We start from the raw sequence: 18,262 nt of genomic DNA, 5'->3' as shown, positions 1-18,262 counted from the left end.
TATGCAGGCATCTTTCTATAACAGCTGATTTCTGATTTTAACTTTTTTTTTATTTGGTTTTTATTACATGGTTTTATGTGCACTTGTTGTAAACCGCTCTGATGTTACCGTATTGGCCTGAATATAAGCCACACTTTCCCCCCAAATTCCGACCATGAAAAGTTAAAGTGCGGCTTAAATTCATGACCTTACAAAAATTGGCTTTTACACACCAACCATTTCAGTTTTAATTACAGGGCGGGGGCAGCGGCGGAAAGATGGGATCTCCTCTCAATCCTCCTTCCGTGCCTCTGCAGGTTATTTTTGGACATGAGTTCCCACAACCTCACAAACCCGGATGCCTTCCTCCCTCTGTCTTCCTCATGGGCGGAGCAGGAGCCTGAAAGCCTGGCCAGGAATTCAAGAGGGAGGCTCCCAGCTTTTGGAAGCAGAATCACAGCTCTGCCTCCCGCCCTTTGCCCCATCTCTTTCCATGGAGCTGCGCGGAGGTTCGCCCTCCCTGACGTCGATGACTCCATTTATGCGGAATTTTAAGGGAGCGGCTTATATCCAGGTATTGTAGTCCCCCCACCCTGAATTTTAAAGGTGTGGCTTATTTGCAGATGCAGCTTATATTCAGGCCAATACAGTATATCTATATCTCTTTTTCTCTATCTCTCTGAGAGGCAGAAGCCCAGGCTTCCCAACATCACTGGTTACTGAGAGGAAGGATGGAGAGGTCATAGGAAGCCCTGCATGATGCAGGTACAGTGGCAGGAGTGCAGCTTGGCTCCATCACTGCACTGACACACCACAGAGTTCCCAGCTGCCCCTCCCCTCACCTTCCCTGATAGTGATGTGTGGAGCTGCAAAGCCAGGTAAGCCACACCACCCTATCCATGCTACCCTGAGAGCGCCACTGTGCATGCATACATGAAATGAAGTCCCAGAGAGTTAAAGGGAGTTGCTTTCTAATTAGAACGCACGCTTGCCTCTGCTTCTTGCCCTCCCCTAATGCCCAACCACGCTGCCTTTTTACAGCTCCAGGTTGCTCCAGGTGTTCCAACCTGACTTCTGGTGATCTGGGGCCACCTCAAACCTGGAACTGCCTGAATTAGCCCAATTTGGGGCTGAGTTGAGGTTTTGACTGAAGTGGGTGCATAGCTCTAATTCTGTATATTTGTATTGGATTTGATGTTGTTCTTACATATGAAATTGTTTTATATGTGTTTTTATTGGAGATGCTTCATAGGACACAGGAATGCATGGAGGCATAGATTTCTGCCCTGCTGCATATTTGTTCATGCAGTGCTGTTTCCATTCCACTGCGGTTCTGACAAAAAGCTTACATTACTCATCTCACTGTGTGCTGTGGTGAAATTTTATATAATCAAGTAAGTGTGGTTGTGGCACTCAGATTACTGCAAATAATTTACGGTGGGCTTCCAAATGGTCTAAAATGCCATTTCCTGGAGGAGATGTTAACAGTTCACAGACAATATGAAAAGCTGCACTGGACACCTGAGGATGCGATGGAGGCAGAGAAATGGCCCTTCTTTGCCACCTCAACACCACAGAGTAGGCATGTTGTTTACTTGTGCTTCACGTTTTCCCACTTGTGCTCTCGTCATCATCCAGCTCCACAGTGGCAGAGAGGGAGCTCAGAGAGACAACCGTGTCAAAAGCCTGATGTGCCCTGCTCTTCCCCAGGATGGCAAGGGTTTCAGCAGGGCCACCTGCTCTTTCTACTGGAAACTCCCCATGTGCATTCAGAAATCCATTGGATTCCATTAGTGTCTGGGTGCGGACCATCTTAAATTTGTCCACCAGATTACTGAATAAATAAGGGACCAGGTTTATATGTGAACTCTTTGGAACTTTTGTCCATATATGTATTGCTGTGAGTTTGTGGGTGCCAGAGTTTTAATCCCTGGCTCCGGCGAGTGTTAAAAGCTAATCAAGCCAAGCTAGCCTCTTGGCTGATGGGCCATTAAGAGGGGCTCATGTGAGATAGCAAATGGCTGGGGGTCCCCTCCCTCAACAGATAAAGCCTGAGTTTAGAAAGGCAAGGGTGTGATGTGACCTAGATGAAAAAGCTGCAGGCTTGAAAGGCAGAGAGGCAGAGCAATGGCGGATTTCTGTTTGAATCCAAAGCTATGGGAGAAAGAAGACCCTTTTGGGTCTTGTGGTGAATCCTGTAAACAAACCATGTATCATGAAGATATATGTGCCTCATTTTCAAAAGGAAACAGAAACCCTGGGTAAGCGCCTGGAACCCCTGGAATCTTGAAGTGCTTGAAGATTGGGGTGGCGTGAAACAATATGAATTATTATTATTATTATTATTATTATTATTATTATCTTTGCTAATTTAAAAACTGCCATGTTTCTCTTTACTTTGGGGGGCTGTTGTTATTGGGTTGTGGTTTTTTTATGTATTTTGTGTTTTCATATTGTGCTCTTATGTTGTAAACTGCCCTGAGACCTGTGGGTATAAGGTGGTATACTACTACTACTACTACTACTACTACCACTACTACTACTACTACTACTACTACTAATATCCCAATGCTGCCTGGAGATACCAGGGGCCAAAACTGAGACCTTCTGCATGAAAAGGGAATACCACTAAGCTACAGTTCTTCCCCAATCTTGAAAAGTTGTTTTGTGACATGCTTGCTAGTTCTAATAAATCAGAGGTGGGAAACCTGTGGCCCTCAAGATGTTGCTGGACTCCAACTCCCATCAGCCCCATCCAGCATGGTCAATCATCAGGGATTATAGGAGTTGTAATGCAACGACCTCTGGAAGCCCTTTGTAATAAAAGGGATTACCCAACGATGGATTTTGGAATTATTCTTAGGGCACATACACAACATAGTTTCAATGCACATTTAAAGCATATGAATTCTCCCAAAGAATCCTGGGAACTGAAGTTTGCTAAGAGTGCTGGGAATTGTAGCTGTGGGAGGAAAACTACAGTTCCCAGGATGGTGGAGGGAGTCACATGCTTTAAATGTGCATTGAATTTTCTTTAAATGTATGGTGTGGATCTGCTAATATATATTTCTTGCCACTTCCACATTGCACACCATCCATTATTTTGGACATAAAACTTCAGAGGCGTTTCCTTTTATTTTTCTGGAAGATTACTTGGGGGTTTATTTTAATGCTATATTTGTGCTTAGAAGCTCGCCTATTCCCTTACAGAACTAACATTCTGCTAAGAATATCTGACAAGAGTTGTAACGATGAAACGTGGCCTGATAAAACGATCCCGCTCTGCCTATACTTGGGGTTTTCAACTTTTGACATTGAACGCAAGAAGTAACATAATGCGCAGAGTGTTCAATACCAAATGTTTTTCTTTCTGCCTTAATGGGCCTATGATTGACTACGCCACCGTTCAAAAGAAGAGGCAAGGCAAAGCTCTCTGAAGGGCAGGCAAACAGCTGAAATGTATCGACCCCCAATTTCACTGTACACATTTTGTAAAGGCAGAACGTGGGCTGCAGATGAAATCACTTGCAGGGGTACAGGGGAGAAGAAACATGCCCCCCCAGCTCTTGTTGGATGCAGATGTGGGTAAATGCTTAACCTGTGTTGAATTTGTTGAGACTTAGCCTCCTTGGGCACATTCAGGATGACGAGGGTACTTTTACAACAGATATAAAACAGGAATTTAGAGCACCTGAGAATGAAATAACATAGAACCTATGAAGAGCAGTACTGTATCTGACCATAGGTTCATCTAGGCCAGAATCTTGCTGAACTCCTTTTGGAAAGGCCACCTGCTGGTTGAAGGAAGTAGCCTTCTTCCTACAATTGCTCCCAGGTACTGGTATTCAAAGGCACGGTGCAACTGAGTGGAGGTTGCACACAGCAGGTGTGGGAAATCTTCTTCTGGCTGCAGCACGCTTGTGGAAAGCTGTGGAGGGCTGCATTGTATCAGCAGGTGGGACGAGATGCACACACAATAGCATGCTCTTTAGCCACACAGGCACAATGTTATTCTCATGGAAATAGAGACATGTACTTGTTTCTTTGCAATTCCACTCTACACAAGTTCCACATTGTTGTTGTTGTTATTTTAAAAGCCTTCCAAAATCATTTCTCTATTCTAAATGTGCATAGACAAAAGGAACTCAATGCTCCAAGAAGAATGCAAATAATGTTAATCCACAGCTGAACAGCAAGCCCCGCCTTGCAGTTTAAAGACCCAAATGCCAAATGCAACTGCATCCCAAAAATTATGCACACGCAATTGCAACATGTATGGGGAACGTTCTGCAAGGAAACGAGTTGACCTCCACCAGGACATTTTACCCTCCGCTTTGAACTTCTTCTATCAGTTCCTCTTGCAGAAACAGATGCCATTAGACACTTTGCACAGCATCAAAACCCTTCTCCCTCTCAGCTGCTCTCTGCTGAAAAGAGGGAACAGACGCCATTTCAAATTCAGCTGCAGGCAGCACCTGCGCTAAGCATTCCCCATTCCTGCTGCAGAGGTGTGTGTCAGTGTGTAGCTTGGCCAAGATGCCTTTATGGGCTCTCTTCCCTAGGTAAACCCACCTCTTAACCACTGTCATTTCAGTCCATTTGCTTCCCTTCTCCTGCTGGACCAAATCTGTGCCACGACCCAGAAGCATAAGGCAAGCCAGTGTGGCATAGTGGTTAGAGGGTTGGGCTAGGACCTGGGAGACCAGGGTTCAAACCCCGCACTTGATCATAAAGCTCACTGGATGATCACCAACTCCCAGTTTAACTTACTTCACAGGGTTGTTCTGAGGCTTAAACGGGGAGGGGGAGAACCACGTAAGCCACTTTGAGCTCTTTGGAGAGAAAAGGTGGGATATATATAGAATAAGAAATAAATGAAATCAGCGAAGACACATACACCTTCTGTGTATACACCAAGCTGTGGGCCTTGGCAGTTGCCCATAAATGCTGGATACCCCTGAACTTGCTAACTCTACACTTCTCTATAAAAGCCCCTTGACCTGTTACATTCACATTAAGTTACAGGTTATTAGGTAGACATCCATGGGCCAAATATCAGCTCCATTATGTATACTTTGATGACATGAGTCAATCTTAACATAAGAACATAAGGATGTAAGAAGAGCCTGCTGGATCAGGCCAATGGCCCATCCAGTCCAGCATCTTATTTTCACAGTGCCAGACTGGACTCTTGCAAGCAGAATTTGAGCATAAGAGACCTCTTCCTTCTTTAGTCTTTAGCTCTCTCCCCACCACTTCTGGTATCTATGGACTTACTTTACACGGCTTTTGTAATGTTTATTAAGATTATATACATAAAGTACTTCAAAGAGATGCACAAAATGAATACTAAGCATCACCCTTTAACAATGAAGCTTTTTTTCGTTTCCATGTCATGTATGAGATTTTGCCCCTTCTCTCCCTCAATTAAAAGATACTGGATACTAGCCCAGGATTAGTGCCAAAATAATACTGGAGCACAGGCTTTCTTGTCTCTCAAGAGCAGTAAAAAATAAATAACCCCCGATCCAAATTTTATTAAAAAAAGACTTATGGGAAGTGGCCAGCCTCCCATAAGAACATAAGAAAACCATTACTGGTTCAGACCAATGGCACATTCTGTGCTCCCAGTGGCTCACCAGGATCCTAAGTGCTTGTGATTCCCAGCAACCAGTATTCAGAGATAGACTGCTTCTAATGCTGGAGGCAGTACACAACCATTATGACTAGTAGCTGTTGATAGCCTTAACCTCCCTGAATATGTCAAATTCTGCTTTAAAGCCTAACAGTCCAGTGGCCATCACAGCAACTCAAGGGAAACAGCCCCTAGGTCTGTTTGTGAAATACTTTTAAAACCTTAAATGCATTTGCATCATGACCAGTTGCAGATCTTGTTAAAAGCAAGCAAAAATAGTCAGAAAGAGGTGGGCGGAGGGGAGGAAGCAAATGGTTCATCACTGGACATTAAAACAAGGAAAGAAAAAATTGTTCAAACGTGTAGCTGGCACATCCCATGTTGTAAACATCTTTGAAAACATGAAGGGACGCATCCAACTAAGTTACACTCAGGGCAAACCCACTGAAACTAATGGAGCTGTGTAAGTCATGTCCATTATTTTCAATGAGACTATTTTGCATAGACTAGCATTTGATAAAACCGTATTTTTTATTTTAAAAAATGTCAGGTGTGATGCAAAGATCAGAATAAATGAATATTTGCTCCATGTTAAAAATCCATTATATATTTGTTTTAAAATTAAATTACCAAAAAAAGTGAAGATGACTAAAAATGGTCAATCTCCAGCGTCCATCTCTTTCTCATGTAATCTTTAATGGCCCACTTCAGAGAGGTTTTTTAATGCTGTTCATTACTGGCTACATGCTATTTGACAAACTATGCAGGGCTACCTTTTACAAAGTGCAAAGTTTGCAAGGAACTGAAAATCACAAGCACATTTTTGAAGCTCAGTTAGGGCAGCAACTCTCTAATTACAATTTGATTAGTAAGAAGGCAAAGAATAGTTACCTTTCAGAATCACCACCGACTGCCTCTCCTGCTCTCTGCAGAAAGGAAGAGGAGAAAAGAAGAAGAAGAGAGTGACGTTTAGCATTTCGGGTTAACTGAGAAGAATGAAAGAGTTCCCGAATATGATCAAAGTTACATTATCTCCAAGAAAACAAGGAAGCAGAACAAACCCCAAACCACCACCACGGCTGTTCTAACAGGAAGGAAGCTGAAAAGTTGCACCCACTCTGAACAATGATTTTACACGAAAAATGAAATACTGACCGCATAATGTAGAATAACCAGAGATGTAATGGAAATGCTTTGGGGACCGTTTCATTTTCGTTTTTAATCTGGTATAGATAATTTTCAATAAATTCAGCAAAAGGTCGATCTGTACACTGGCTCTCTTACAATTTTTAGTAGATACACATACTAGGTTTGTGTGTGTGTGTACACACACACACACACACACACACACACACACAATCATAATGGCAGATTATACCTCCAGGGGTTGGGGAGCATTTCTTGTCAGGGAAATGGTACTATGGAGAAGGATTAACCTTCCCAGTATCACAATTTTGGTCTAAAAGAGATTCTTAATCTCAGTGTTGCGGGTTCAAGTCCCACCTTAGGCAAAAGATTCCTGCATAGCAGGGGGTTTGACTAGATGATCCTCGTGGTCCCTTCCAACTCCATGACTATGAATCTGGCCCTCTTCTTCCCACAGTCCCTCCTATTATTATTATTAATTATACACACACACGTTTTGTCTAGTTTGGCCCTAAAACTGGCTTTTCTTTGCCACCTGGTTGTCTGTCTGTGATCTTGTCCAGACACTACCTGAGATGCTTTTGGCGTCACGGAATGCTCAGGATCATTCTCATTGCTATAGGGAAGGGACTACCGTAATTAGGAGAAGGCTAAAAAACGGAGTAGTGAACATTCAAAGAACCCTAGATGTGGATGTGTCCCCCCATCAACTCAAGGAATTCACCCAACCATGTGGCCTCTATGAACAATGCAATGTGAATGTGAATGTGCACTCAGGTGCAAGTTTGCATCTGTATCGGACATATGTGATTGCTTCCATGCACCAGTCTCCCTTGCTAGAGGAAGTTAGTTAGAGTAGCCAACTTTGGAACAGGTAAGCAGAGGAAACTGTGTCAGGGAGAGTCTTCTGGGAGGAAAACAATTTATAAAACATTTTAGGTGTCCACAGACAATGTAAAAAGTGTGGGGTGTTTGTTTGTTTTTCAAATTAGGAAAATGTTTCCCCCTGTCCCTTTCAAAGTTAAGCATGCAGGAAATGATGTAGATTTTGAAGCCAGTCAAACAGCTTGAAAGCCCAGGCAGACATGCTCTAAAAATTGTCATACCATTTGTCTATTTGCAAACACTGGGGAAATGTGTGAACCATTTTAAAACTGCACCCTGGGACTTTTGCAAGTCAGCCGTTAGCAGTCACAACAGTGAATGGTAAGGCGCTTTGTTCCCCCGCCCCAAGATATGTTTTCAATATCGTAAGATTCTCGTGTGTAATAGCTGTTGCAGTTAGTTAATGTTGAGTGGGGCATATGGCTGAGAAGCATTGTGCACAATCCTAGAAATATTTCTGGAATTATGCAAGGGACCTTCTGATGTCTTCCCTGCAGTAATACAGTGGAGGGGGAGCTCAGCTCTGGGTTGCCATCTGCTGGAGCACCAGATAGCTTATGGACCCTTCTTGCTCTGGCAAGTGAACAAAGTGCTAATTGAGGCTTTCAATTTTGCAATGAGAAAAACCAGTGCACAGTAAGGCAGAGAAGGAGGGAAATAATCAAGCAGAGGGTCAATACATCTTTCCTTCCCCCACCCCATGGAGTTCCTCCTTCATACTTGCAGTTTAAACAGTGACTTTTTCACAAGATTGCTGGCATTCCCAGCTAAAAGCTAAAAGCTGCATTTCTGCTGGCTGAGTATCTTTTGTTAAAAGCTCAGTGTGTTTTACAACTCAAACCTCTGTAACCAGGAAATGATGCATAGAATCGAAGTTATGCAGATTCTAAGAAACTTGAGTATTGTTCCATGCACCACTGCTTTTTGATGTGTACACGTGTGTGTGTATATAAAATAATAATGGATCAGTACAGGTGTCTCTGTTTTTTGGACTCTCCTTGGGTTTTGTGCTGCAGGACGGCCAAGGCCCCTGACCCTCAAAATGTGCTACCACACCACTAGCAAGTAGACGTTTAGTGCCCCTGTAGCATGAGACAAATGGTTAACCACTTTGAGCTTGCTGAGGAAAGGCAGGGTTTCAAATATTCATGTGGGTTCCGTTTAAGAGCGGCAAGCAAAACAGATTGTAAGCAAGCTTCCCCCCGCCACAAAGTATATTAGATATGTTTATTGCCTGAATGTAAAATCGTGTAAACATCAACATCACATTCCCTTTTTTATTTCTTGCCGCTCGGCAGTCAGCAACAGAGCACATGCTCAGAATGCAGAAAGTCAGGGGCAGACTTTGGTAATATGGCACCCTGAGCGAGGACAAAATTTGGCCCCCTTTCTAAATATTTCTCATTTTCACAGTAATTCCTTTTGGTACAGTTGCTTTTTAATGGATCTTCTCAGTAGGTGCACACAAACACACATCCACACACACCCCTCTCCAGATACAATGACATACAATTTGTACTGCAAAAATACAAAAGCATAAATAAACTGCAATGAATTAAAAGCTCTCCGAATATTAACATTCAGGAATGCTTTTATATCTAAAGATAATTATTATTTTAAAAGTTTACTTAGCTCACAAATCAACCACACATCAGTTGCTTCACTTGCCATTTCAATAGCATCATTCACGAAACGTTTACATAGCCATTACTCACAGCCATGCTAGAAATAGAATATGCCACTGGACTTGCCACAAATGTTCTCCAGTTTTCCTTATTTATAGGTTTATCCAAAGATTTATGAATGTATAAAAAAGGGTGATCACAGCTACAGTCAATAAATACAAAACTGGGATCTGAATCCTTTGGGGATTGAGAATATTTAGAATATATATACACACACACACAATTTTTTAAAGGCTAGATTTAACCTTGTTTTAAACATTTCATTAATTGTATTTCTTCCCATTTCCCTATTCTTCCTTGCTCTTCTACACAATCACCAACTCTTAGGCTTGATCATGTGGAAGTACCAAGCCCCCATTTCACAACAGGTTGGGTGGTGACCCACTGGATATCATGGGTGGTGAAGACCACAATTTCAATTCCACTACCTTTTTTTCTTTTTGAAAACTTGAAATGATTCCTGCTGCTGAACAAAAGAGTCTGCAGAGACTCCTCACTGGGACACTCAAAGAAGTGAAACTAAAGAGATAAAAGATGATTGCACCGCAAATGTCTGCCCTGCTCAAACAAGCTCTTCTTAAAAATAGCTTGTATCATAGGTGTTAACCAAAGTCTTTCTTTCTTTTTGGTAGCACAAGAGCTCTGGGCAAGAAGCTTGTCTTGTTCTGAGCCAACACACACTCGTTCAAATTGTTATTCAATTTTTAGTTCAGGGTGGGATCAGTTTGCAGGTACAATGGGTTAATGCTAGGCACCAGAGATTCAGCAACTTTAATAACTTCAATGGCTGTGCTGTGCTCCACGGAGACTGGATCCGCCATCTTCCTTGGCACACCCCCCCATGCCACCTCTACTGCAGCCAGGAGGGGGAATGATGAAGCAGGACATCTTGATGAAGAGCACTCCAACTTGTAACATTTCTTTCTTACATAAATCCACATTTATACCACATAGAACAATGCTCTCTATCCACGTGAAATTTCCCAATGCTTTCCACCTTTGTGCGATCCTAACACAAGACACCATAGGTTATACGCAAGCCAACCTCGTACACCAATGGGGCTGTATTTGGGTCTTGAAAACAACAGGGTTTGGTAAAACAAGCCTTATGAGGAGTGGTTGAGGGAGCTGTGTGTGTTTAACCTGGGGAAGAGAAGACTGAGAGGTGATATGATAGCTGTTTTCAAATATCTGAAGGGAAGATGGAGCACAAGCTTGTTTTCTGCTGCTCTGGAGGGTAGGACTAGAACTAATGGATTCAAATCACAAGACGGGAGATTTTGACTGAATGTTAGGAAGAATGTTTCTGGTAGCAAGAGCTGTTTGACTGTGAAATGGACTCCAGAAGGTGGTGGTAGTGGTGGACTTGAAATGAAGAGGATCTAAAATTTGCACCTTGAAACCAACAGGTTTGTGTTTGTTTATGACTGACATTTTTAAATATTTCACCTCTTTTTTTAGCACACACAAAAGTTAAAAGGAAGGGGGGTACACATCTGATACTGGTCATCAGATTTAATTACTCTGCAATGGAAGCTATGTTGTAGTGGTGATAAATATCAATTTAGCCTGATTACTAATATGTTATTTAACAAAATCTATGAAATTGATATTTAATTAATGAAGGGTTGACACAGAAAACCCCACTTAGCTTGAGGAGTACTTCATCACTCAAGTAGTGCTGCTGAATCCAAAGGAATGGCAAGCACCACCGTCCTTCAAGATTTCTACACCAAGGCCCTTAATTATAATCATTTTTTGACATTACCTCCTGATATCATATTAATGGGCTGACGACACAGAGCACTTCATGTATTGCAGCCATTAATTTGCAATTCACGAGCTGTTTTAATTTGGAGGCATCTGCCGGAGAGACAGTCAAAATGTCTATACAAAACGAACAGCCTCTGCTAAAGTGTTTAGCAAGCTGAGGGTGAAAATAGATGCATATAAGATAATTAGTAAGAGCACCTCTCTGGATTCAAGCAGCTTTGAAGGTCTCATCCCATGTGGTGTTCCTGGCTGAGTAACAGGTTGCATTCTTTAGTCCAGGCATTAATACATTTAATCTCAATACAGTGCATCTTGCAAAACCAGATTGTGAAAACCACAATTTAGGACCCAAACTATGGTTTCAGTTTGGACTATAACTTTGAGCAGGAACAGATGTGGAACATTTTGCCTGGTGGGCCACCCTGTGATGAGTGGGAGGTTAAAATCCTGCTTCTGTGAATAACTGGCAGATATAGCCAATGCAAAATTGAATCGAACTTACTCCACTCATCATAAAGCGATGATAGCTGACCGGCAAGTGGGTGTGTTTGGGGAAAGTGGAATTGGACCCCATGGTGGGCCAAGATCGGCCCAAGAGCCAGTGGCTCCCCACTCCCTGACCTCCTCCTCAACTCCCTAGGCATCTGCTGGGTCATTGTTTACAGCTGAGTCTTCTGGGACATCTCCCTCCTCCCAAGCAGACACACCTGCTTTAAGAGACATCTGGTGTGAAGGCCTTCAGACCGCCAAGTGAGTGTTTCTGTGCACACTGGGACTTTGCACCTTTACCCCTCTCCCAGCCTTGTGGTCTGGGAGTTGGAAGGGAGGAGAGTCAAAGGTTGAGGCAGGGATCACAGCATGCTTGAGCGGTTATCAGGGGCCCAGGAAATACATCCAAAAGACTAGGAACTTCTAGGGCCTTGCCCAACCCTCTGGAGCAGATCTGGGGAGAGTGCATGATGTGTGCAGACTTTGGGGAGGGAGGGGTGCAAGTGGAAATCCTTGTGTTGAATGCCCAACAAGGGGAATTTCAGAGCCTTGAGTGAGGGGAAATTGGGGCAGAGGTGATTGAGTAATGAAGAAGGGGTGCTTGCTTCTCAGAGTCCCCCCCACCTTCCAGTGATGACACCCCTGCGAGATTAGCAGTTTAAAGCAGAGAGGGCGAAAGAGGCAGCTCGGCAGCAGGCTTTGCAAACCATTCTGGATCCCTGGGAAAACAGGGAGAAAATTTAACCAGCACTCTGCATTTTCTTCTCAATCTCAAAGATAACTGCGTGATTGTAAATGCACGCATATTAGATCAGATTACTTTTGTAACGATGAGAAGGGATTTCCATGAAACTCTGACAGTCAGACATTGCAATCTGATCAAATAGGATTATCCGCTGCTGCCTCATAGCAATTTCACTGTGAAAAGAAAAGGGAAGGGGTGGGGAGAGAAACCCTATCTGGTTCAGATAATATACTCAGCAATGTTTCACCCCCCCCAAAAAAGAAAAAGCAATATATGGATTTCTTTCTTTTTTTAAAAAAAAGGGAAGCTGAATTCTGGAAAGACAGAGGTATTATGCACCCCAAGTTCTTATGTCTGGGAGTTCTCTGGATGAGGTTGCACTCCCATGATGTGGCCAGATGTGGCTTTTGGGCTTACTTTAATTTCTCCTTCACCCCTAGTCAGCACTGAAGGCTAATCAAGAATACAGGCACACACCAGAGCTCAAGAAGACCTTGTTGCTCAAGCAAGGCTCAGCAAGAACAGGGAGTTCCTGTCCAAGAGGATCCAATGGCCAGCCTGGCAGACGGAGTCAGTCCAGGGCTCAAAGATACTTCCCTAAGAAGATGCCACCTGCAGTTCAGTGAGAGCTGTTCAACAGTGGAACAGACTCAAGGTGGTGGACTCTCTTTCCTTGGAAGTTTTTAAGCAGAGGTTGGAAGGCCACCTAGTTGAAAGCCCTGCATTGCAGGGCGTTGGACTAGATATCTGGGGTCCCTTTCAACTCTACAATCCTGTGATTCTATTATTTGAATTCCAGGACCCATATTATCAAGGGACATGCAAATTAAATCAAGAAGTCTGAACTTGGCCCAGAAGCATATGGGCAACCATTGCAATTGGTTAGGAACTGGAGCTATATGCTGGTAGTATGACCTCACGAACTAGCCACCACATTTTGCACCAACTGGAGGCTTCCAGCCTAGGCCCGACATACAGCACGGATGGGGATCCTGTAGCTGAACAACATCTGGAGGGCCACAGTTTCCCCATCCATGTTCTACAGAAAATACACAAAAATGATTCACTTTGTATTCTTTACTCAGATTGTTGTGCGATCAGTTTAACCTGCCAGTTGCCCCCCTTCTGCTTGCCTAACAAATGAATCAACAGCTTTTTCTCATCTTGTTCTCTGAAACTACGGTGTGAACGATCACTTGTTCAATTTCACTCACATCAATTTGCTGCCTATGAGACTCCTGACATGTTGAAACTTTCAAAGCTAACCTCTGCTTTAAAATCCATTGGCTTCCTGGGAAGAAAATGTGTCAAGGAAATGCTTTCTAATGTTATGAGAGAATGGATTTTTGCCTTATTTGATGGGGGAGTGGGGGCAACCCTGGCTTCTTATTCACCAGCACAATCTACTCAGCTTTGCTGTCCTAATTTTCATACCCATAGTGCTAATACAAAACCTTGGTGTTTATCTAGTCCTAAATGAATAGAACCAAATTTAAGTGATACATCCCAACTGGCCAATTCTGTAGCGAATTCTCCTTTTGAAGTTCATTTAGGTCAGTGATAGAGTGTTTGAAATATTCTCCCACTGCTTTCTGAATGTTGCCATTTTCAATATGAGGTCTGCACCCATTTACGCTTTTATCATTCAAAACAATTTTGAATAGCTAACTATCGGCTCCCTCTCTCTTACTTACACACACACACACACACACACACACACACACAGCAATTCATGCAGCCAGGAATGATTTGAATATTCCTGACAGGCACTGCAACCCATCATCATCAAGAAAGATGCTTGTTCAATACTATGGGTGCTCCATGTAAGAATTTGTGGTACTCTATCTATTAGAGCTAGGTGCTGACCAGCATCATTAATCTTCCAACTTTGCTGCTTTACCTTGGAAGGGTTGAAGGATTTCTCCTGGGAGCGATTCTGCTGTGGCTGTACCAGCCTCCATTTTTCTTAATTATTCCTCTTGTCATGTCTCTAATACATCTAAGAGGACAGAGGCAAATGTCCAGTCTCCTTTGCAGAGCAGAAATGTGTCTGGAATATGTTTCTCATCAGCAGGGTGTTATCACACAAACGTTACAGGTCATGTCATTATCTTCTAGCTTAACATTCAATAGGGTTTCCGAGTTCAAGCCGGGACTCTTGATCATTTTGCATGTGTATCAACACAAAATCCACCAAGGTCACACAAACACACTCTCCTTCTCTCTCTCCTCCCAACCGCCTCCCTGAGGTGTGCTGCCTGTGTGATTCAAAAACTGTCTAGGGATCAAAGGACATGGGTAATCTTTGCTTGGGAGCTGACACCTTTGATATACATGCTTTTTAATTCTGCTTGCATACAACAACACTCGCAACAACCTCCTGTGGAGAAATCTATTGCTTCAACTCTGGCACCAGACTATGGTATAAATGATTGTGGGAAGTCAGTGCAGTGCATAGAAATATAAGCATAATTAAAATAGTGCAATCAACAATCAAGCTGGCATCATTGCAGAAATGCTGCAAAGACCATGTTTTGATGTTGAACCGCAAGGGTGAGCCAAATGATTTCTATTGGCAGCACACACTTTTTAGGTAATCTGTCAAGGGTGCATGCTGACTATGGGTAGAGCCAAAGTCAGTGGTGGGCAAGATTGCAGCAAAATGTGGGTGTGCCCACTCTACCCCTCCTTTCTGCCCAACAGGCTGCTATTTCTGATAGTTGCTTGTGTAACCAAAGAAGTACAACCCCATGCACAAAAAAGAGATGTTAACAAACTTTGAGGGAACCCTGAGATTTGCAGAAATACACAAAATCTTTGGAAACAAAATGCAAAGGAAGAATCCCTTATCACCCTCAAAAAAACAACAGCCGAATGAGAACTAGGTTTGGTTAATGGCTAGAGAATGCTGACTGTTGATGAGAGGGTAACATGGACAATATTTTTCCTTTTATTTAACAAAATGTGGTGACCACATGGTTGTTAGAAAAGTGTAAGAAAAACATGAAATAAAACAGTGAAATTACCAATAAAAACAGGAATTTAAAACATTCAAAAGATGACTGAAATCAACAATAGCTAAAAAGGAATAAAACTCATGCAACTTCTACATGTTTGGGTAGGCTTGTCTAAACAAAAATGTTTTAAGCAAGCATCTGGCTGATATCAATAGGTAGGCAGTACCAAAGTCTGCCAAACTAAAAGATCAATCCCTTAGAACTGTGGAATGAGTATTATGTGGCACCTGTAACTGTAAATAAAACCCTGAGCTCCACATAAATTAGGGGTCAGCAACTAGACAGCCCCTTACAATGGACCACATTCATCCACCCAAGCAGTGTTATCTGGCAGTTTGGCATAAATGAGAGATGTGAATGAGCAGTGGAGTTGGCAGAGGGCTCTAGGCAGCAGTACACAGAGAGGAGGGGGATGTGTGTGGCCTTGGTGCACGAGGGGTGTATGATTGTGGATGAGCTTACTCCTTGGTGAGAGGTAGAAGCAGCTGGGTGGTGAAGATATGTAAATCAACCTGGCTTTTCTCCAAGCTGCATCTATGGTGAAAGGATGAATGCAATTCATGAATGCATAGCCTGTGTGCAAACAACCAAAACAGAGTATTTTACATCAGATCAAACATTCCTTGTCAACCTTGCTTCTCTTGGAGGAGCCAGAAGATCTGGTCAGGTCGTCCTGCTTGTGAAAAGCATGAACTTTGCCACAGCTCTACTTGGTTTCGAGGAGCAGAGCCTATTATTTGGGTGTGGTGGGTGACCACCAGTGAACCAGCCCCTGTGGCTGCTCTTCTGGAGTGTGACAAGGCTGAGAGCTTTCTCTGGGGTGATTGGTTGGGAATGGGCTTGCTCACAGGTGAGAGGTTCGAGGATTAAGGAAGGATTGCATGTGTGTGAGAGATGTGAGTTAACCCAACTTTAAGAGAGAGGTAGAATGCTAGAGAGCCTCGTCAGTGGTGGGATCACAAATGCAACTCACAAATGCATATCCAGTGTGATTAGTGGGTACTGGGTTTTTCCTTTACTGTACTTCTGTTGTATCTTCATTTTGTGTTAATACACTACTCCTCACTTTGGGGCCTTGGGGCCAAAAAGCGGTATGTAAACAAACCAGAGAACAACATAGCTACACAAACCTTTTCTGCAAGCAGTCTCCAGCAAAACTAGTTGCCGACCAGGGATATAAATGCTTCCACAACATCAATAACACATCCTTGCCCAAGGAAGAGAAAAGATTTGACTGTCTCGAGCGGTTACACTAATGCTTGCTGACAAGGTGTAAGCTGGCTACGAATATTAAATTCTAGGGCAAAGCTTTCATTTTAGGAAAAGGACAAAAAAAAAAGAAGAAGAAAAAAGAAACGCGACCAAGCGAGCCCTGCAACAAAATACTCCATTGTGAGAGCCTGCTTTCCAGGATTCCTGCTACTTCATTCCATTCCCACCTTCCACCCCCATAGCTATCAGCCACCATTCCATGGCTACGGAGCATGCTCACTGCCCATTCAGTAGTAGGGAAGGAAGAAGACATCTTTCTCTATTCTGCCCTGTATCTGTCACATGCAGCACTGTTTCTGTCCTACTAGAGTTCATCTTCCACCCAAAATGGCATTATTTGTGTCATTATTCACTGTGACAATATTTATGTTATTAATTGCAAAAAATATGTAAATTACATAACCTACATTGTCACTACATTGCCCCATCCCATTCAGTTCAATGCAGAGAAAATGCTATGCAAATGGAAAGAAAGAGTAATCAATTATGCTTCATTTGGAGACTGAAAGTAGCAAAATACCAATTGTATTTGTTGGATCGATTTACATTCCAGATATGAAACCAATAATCAGTTTTGGAATTTCAACTCCCATTTCTGTTTTCGATGGAATTCTCTGACATCCCTATTCAGTAGTTTGGGGGTCCTAAATGTCTTACATGTTTTTTTGTGGCATCAGCTTTTGTGCTGTAGAGTCCACTTCAGTATGTATGTGCTTGTTTCTTTTCAAAGGTGGCAATGAAAACTTCAGCCATGAATACTGTAACTTTTTTATAATAGTACAATATTAAAATATGAATGAAACACCCTGATATTCTTCTAAATGATGGTGGACTGGAAGCAAAACCATTCCAGTAAAACAGCCTTTGAAGAGAGGAGCCTCATCACTCAGTTCTGTCTCCGGCCTATAATTTATTCATATTTAGAGGCTAAACGATGTTCTTCTCATCGGCCTCTCCATTCTCACGTTATTAATTTTAGACATTGACAAATGTGTCCCATTTGGGTGGTTTAACTCTCTCCACTCCCTGTGTCCAATAATGAAGCAGTTTATTTTTTAGAATTTCCTATTGGGTCTACAAAAAAAGGAGGAGGACTGCTGTAAACTTGGCCCCAGCTAGAATGGCCCGGCCCAGGGTCGGAACAGGTGAGAACTGAGCAATAACTAAAGGACCATAGGTTCCCTATCCCAGTCCTAAAGTTGTATGTGAGTTGGCCAGCAAGGATGGGGAAGGCATAAAGGGATGGAAGAAAAGGTGGGAATACAAGTTCTTTGTCCAGCTCCCAAGCTCACTGCACAGCAAATGTGCACACCCATTTCAACAAGAGAACAGAGGAAGGCTACGATCATTCCCTTTCTCCCCCCAAAACTAAACCAGAGACTGAATTCTTTCTCTTGCTGTGTCTGAGTACAGCTTTATCAAATCTTAAAATTCAATCACATACATTTCAGGTCATATTACAGCCGTAATTTATGGGCCTACATTCTGTTCAAAATTTAATATTCTAGTAGCTTATGAACAAAACCCAGTCGTCCAAAAATAGACTGACATATTATCTTCGTCAGAATCAAATGAAATTCATTAATGTGATCAATAACGGAGGACGAAGAAGAGCGAGAAAAGTACACATATGCCA

The 18,262-nt window shown here is 42.7% G+C and overlaps 1 protein-coding gene across 3 annotated transcripts in view; it reads right to left on the bottom strand.

The window, feature by feature from the left end:
* The window catches only part of LOC307207623 (connector enhancer of kinase suppressor of ras 2-like), a 331,548-nt gene that overhangs the window by 72,013 nt on the left and 241,273 nt on the right, over positions 1-18,262 (bottom strand). For all 3 annotated transcript variants that reach the window (XM_079961622.1, XM_079961621.1, XM_079961620.1), the window contains exon 14: positions 6,506-6,540. In XM_079961622.1, coding sequence (XP_079817748.1) covers positions 6,506-6,540 — 35 coding nt within the window. The remainder of the gene's footprint in view (positions 1-6,505; positions 6,541-18,262) is intronic.

This window comes from Podarcis cretensis (assembly GCF_951804945.1).
Source record: "Podarcis cretensis genome assembly, chromosome: Z".
Lineage (NCBI taxonomy): Eukaryota > Metazoa > Chordata > Lepidosauria > Squamata > Lacertidae > Podarcis > Podarcis cretensis.
Note: the sequence above shows the minus strand (reverse complement) of the source record. Positions and strands in the feature narration are given on the sequence as shown.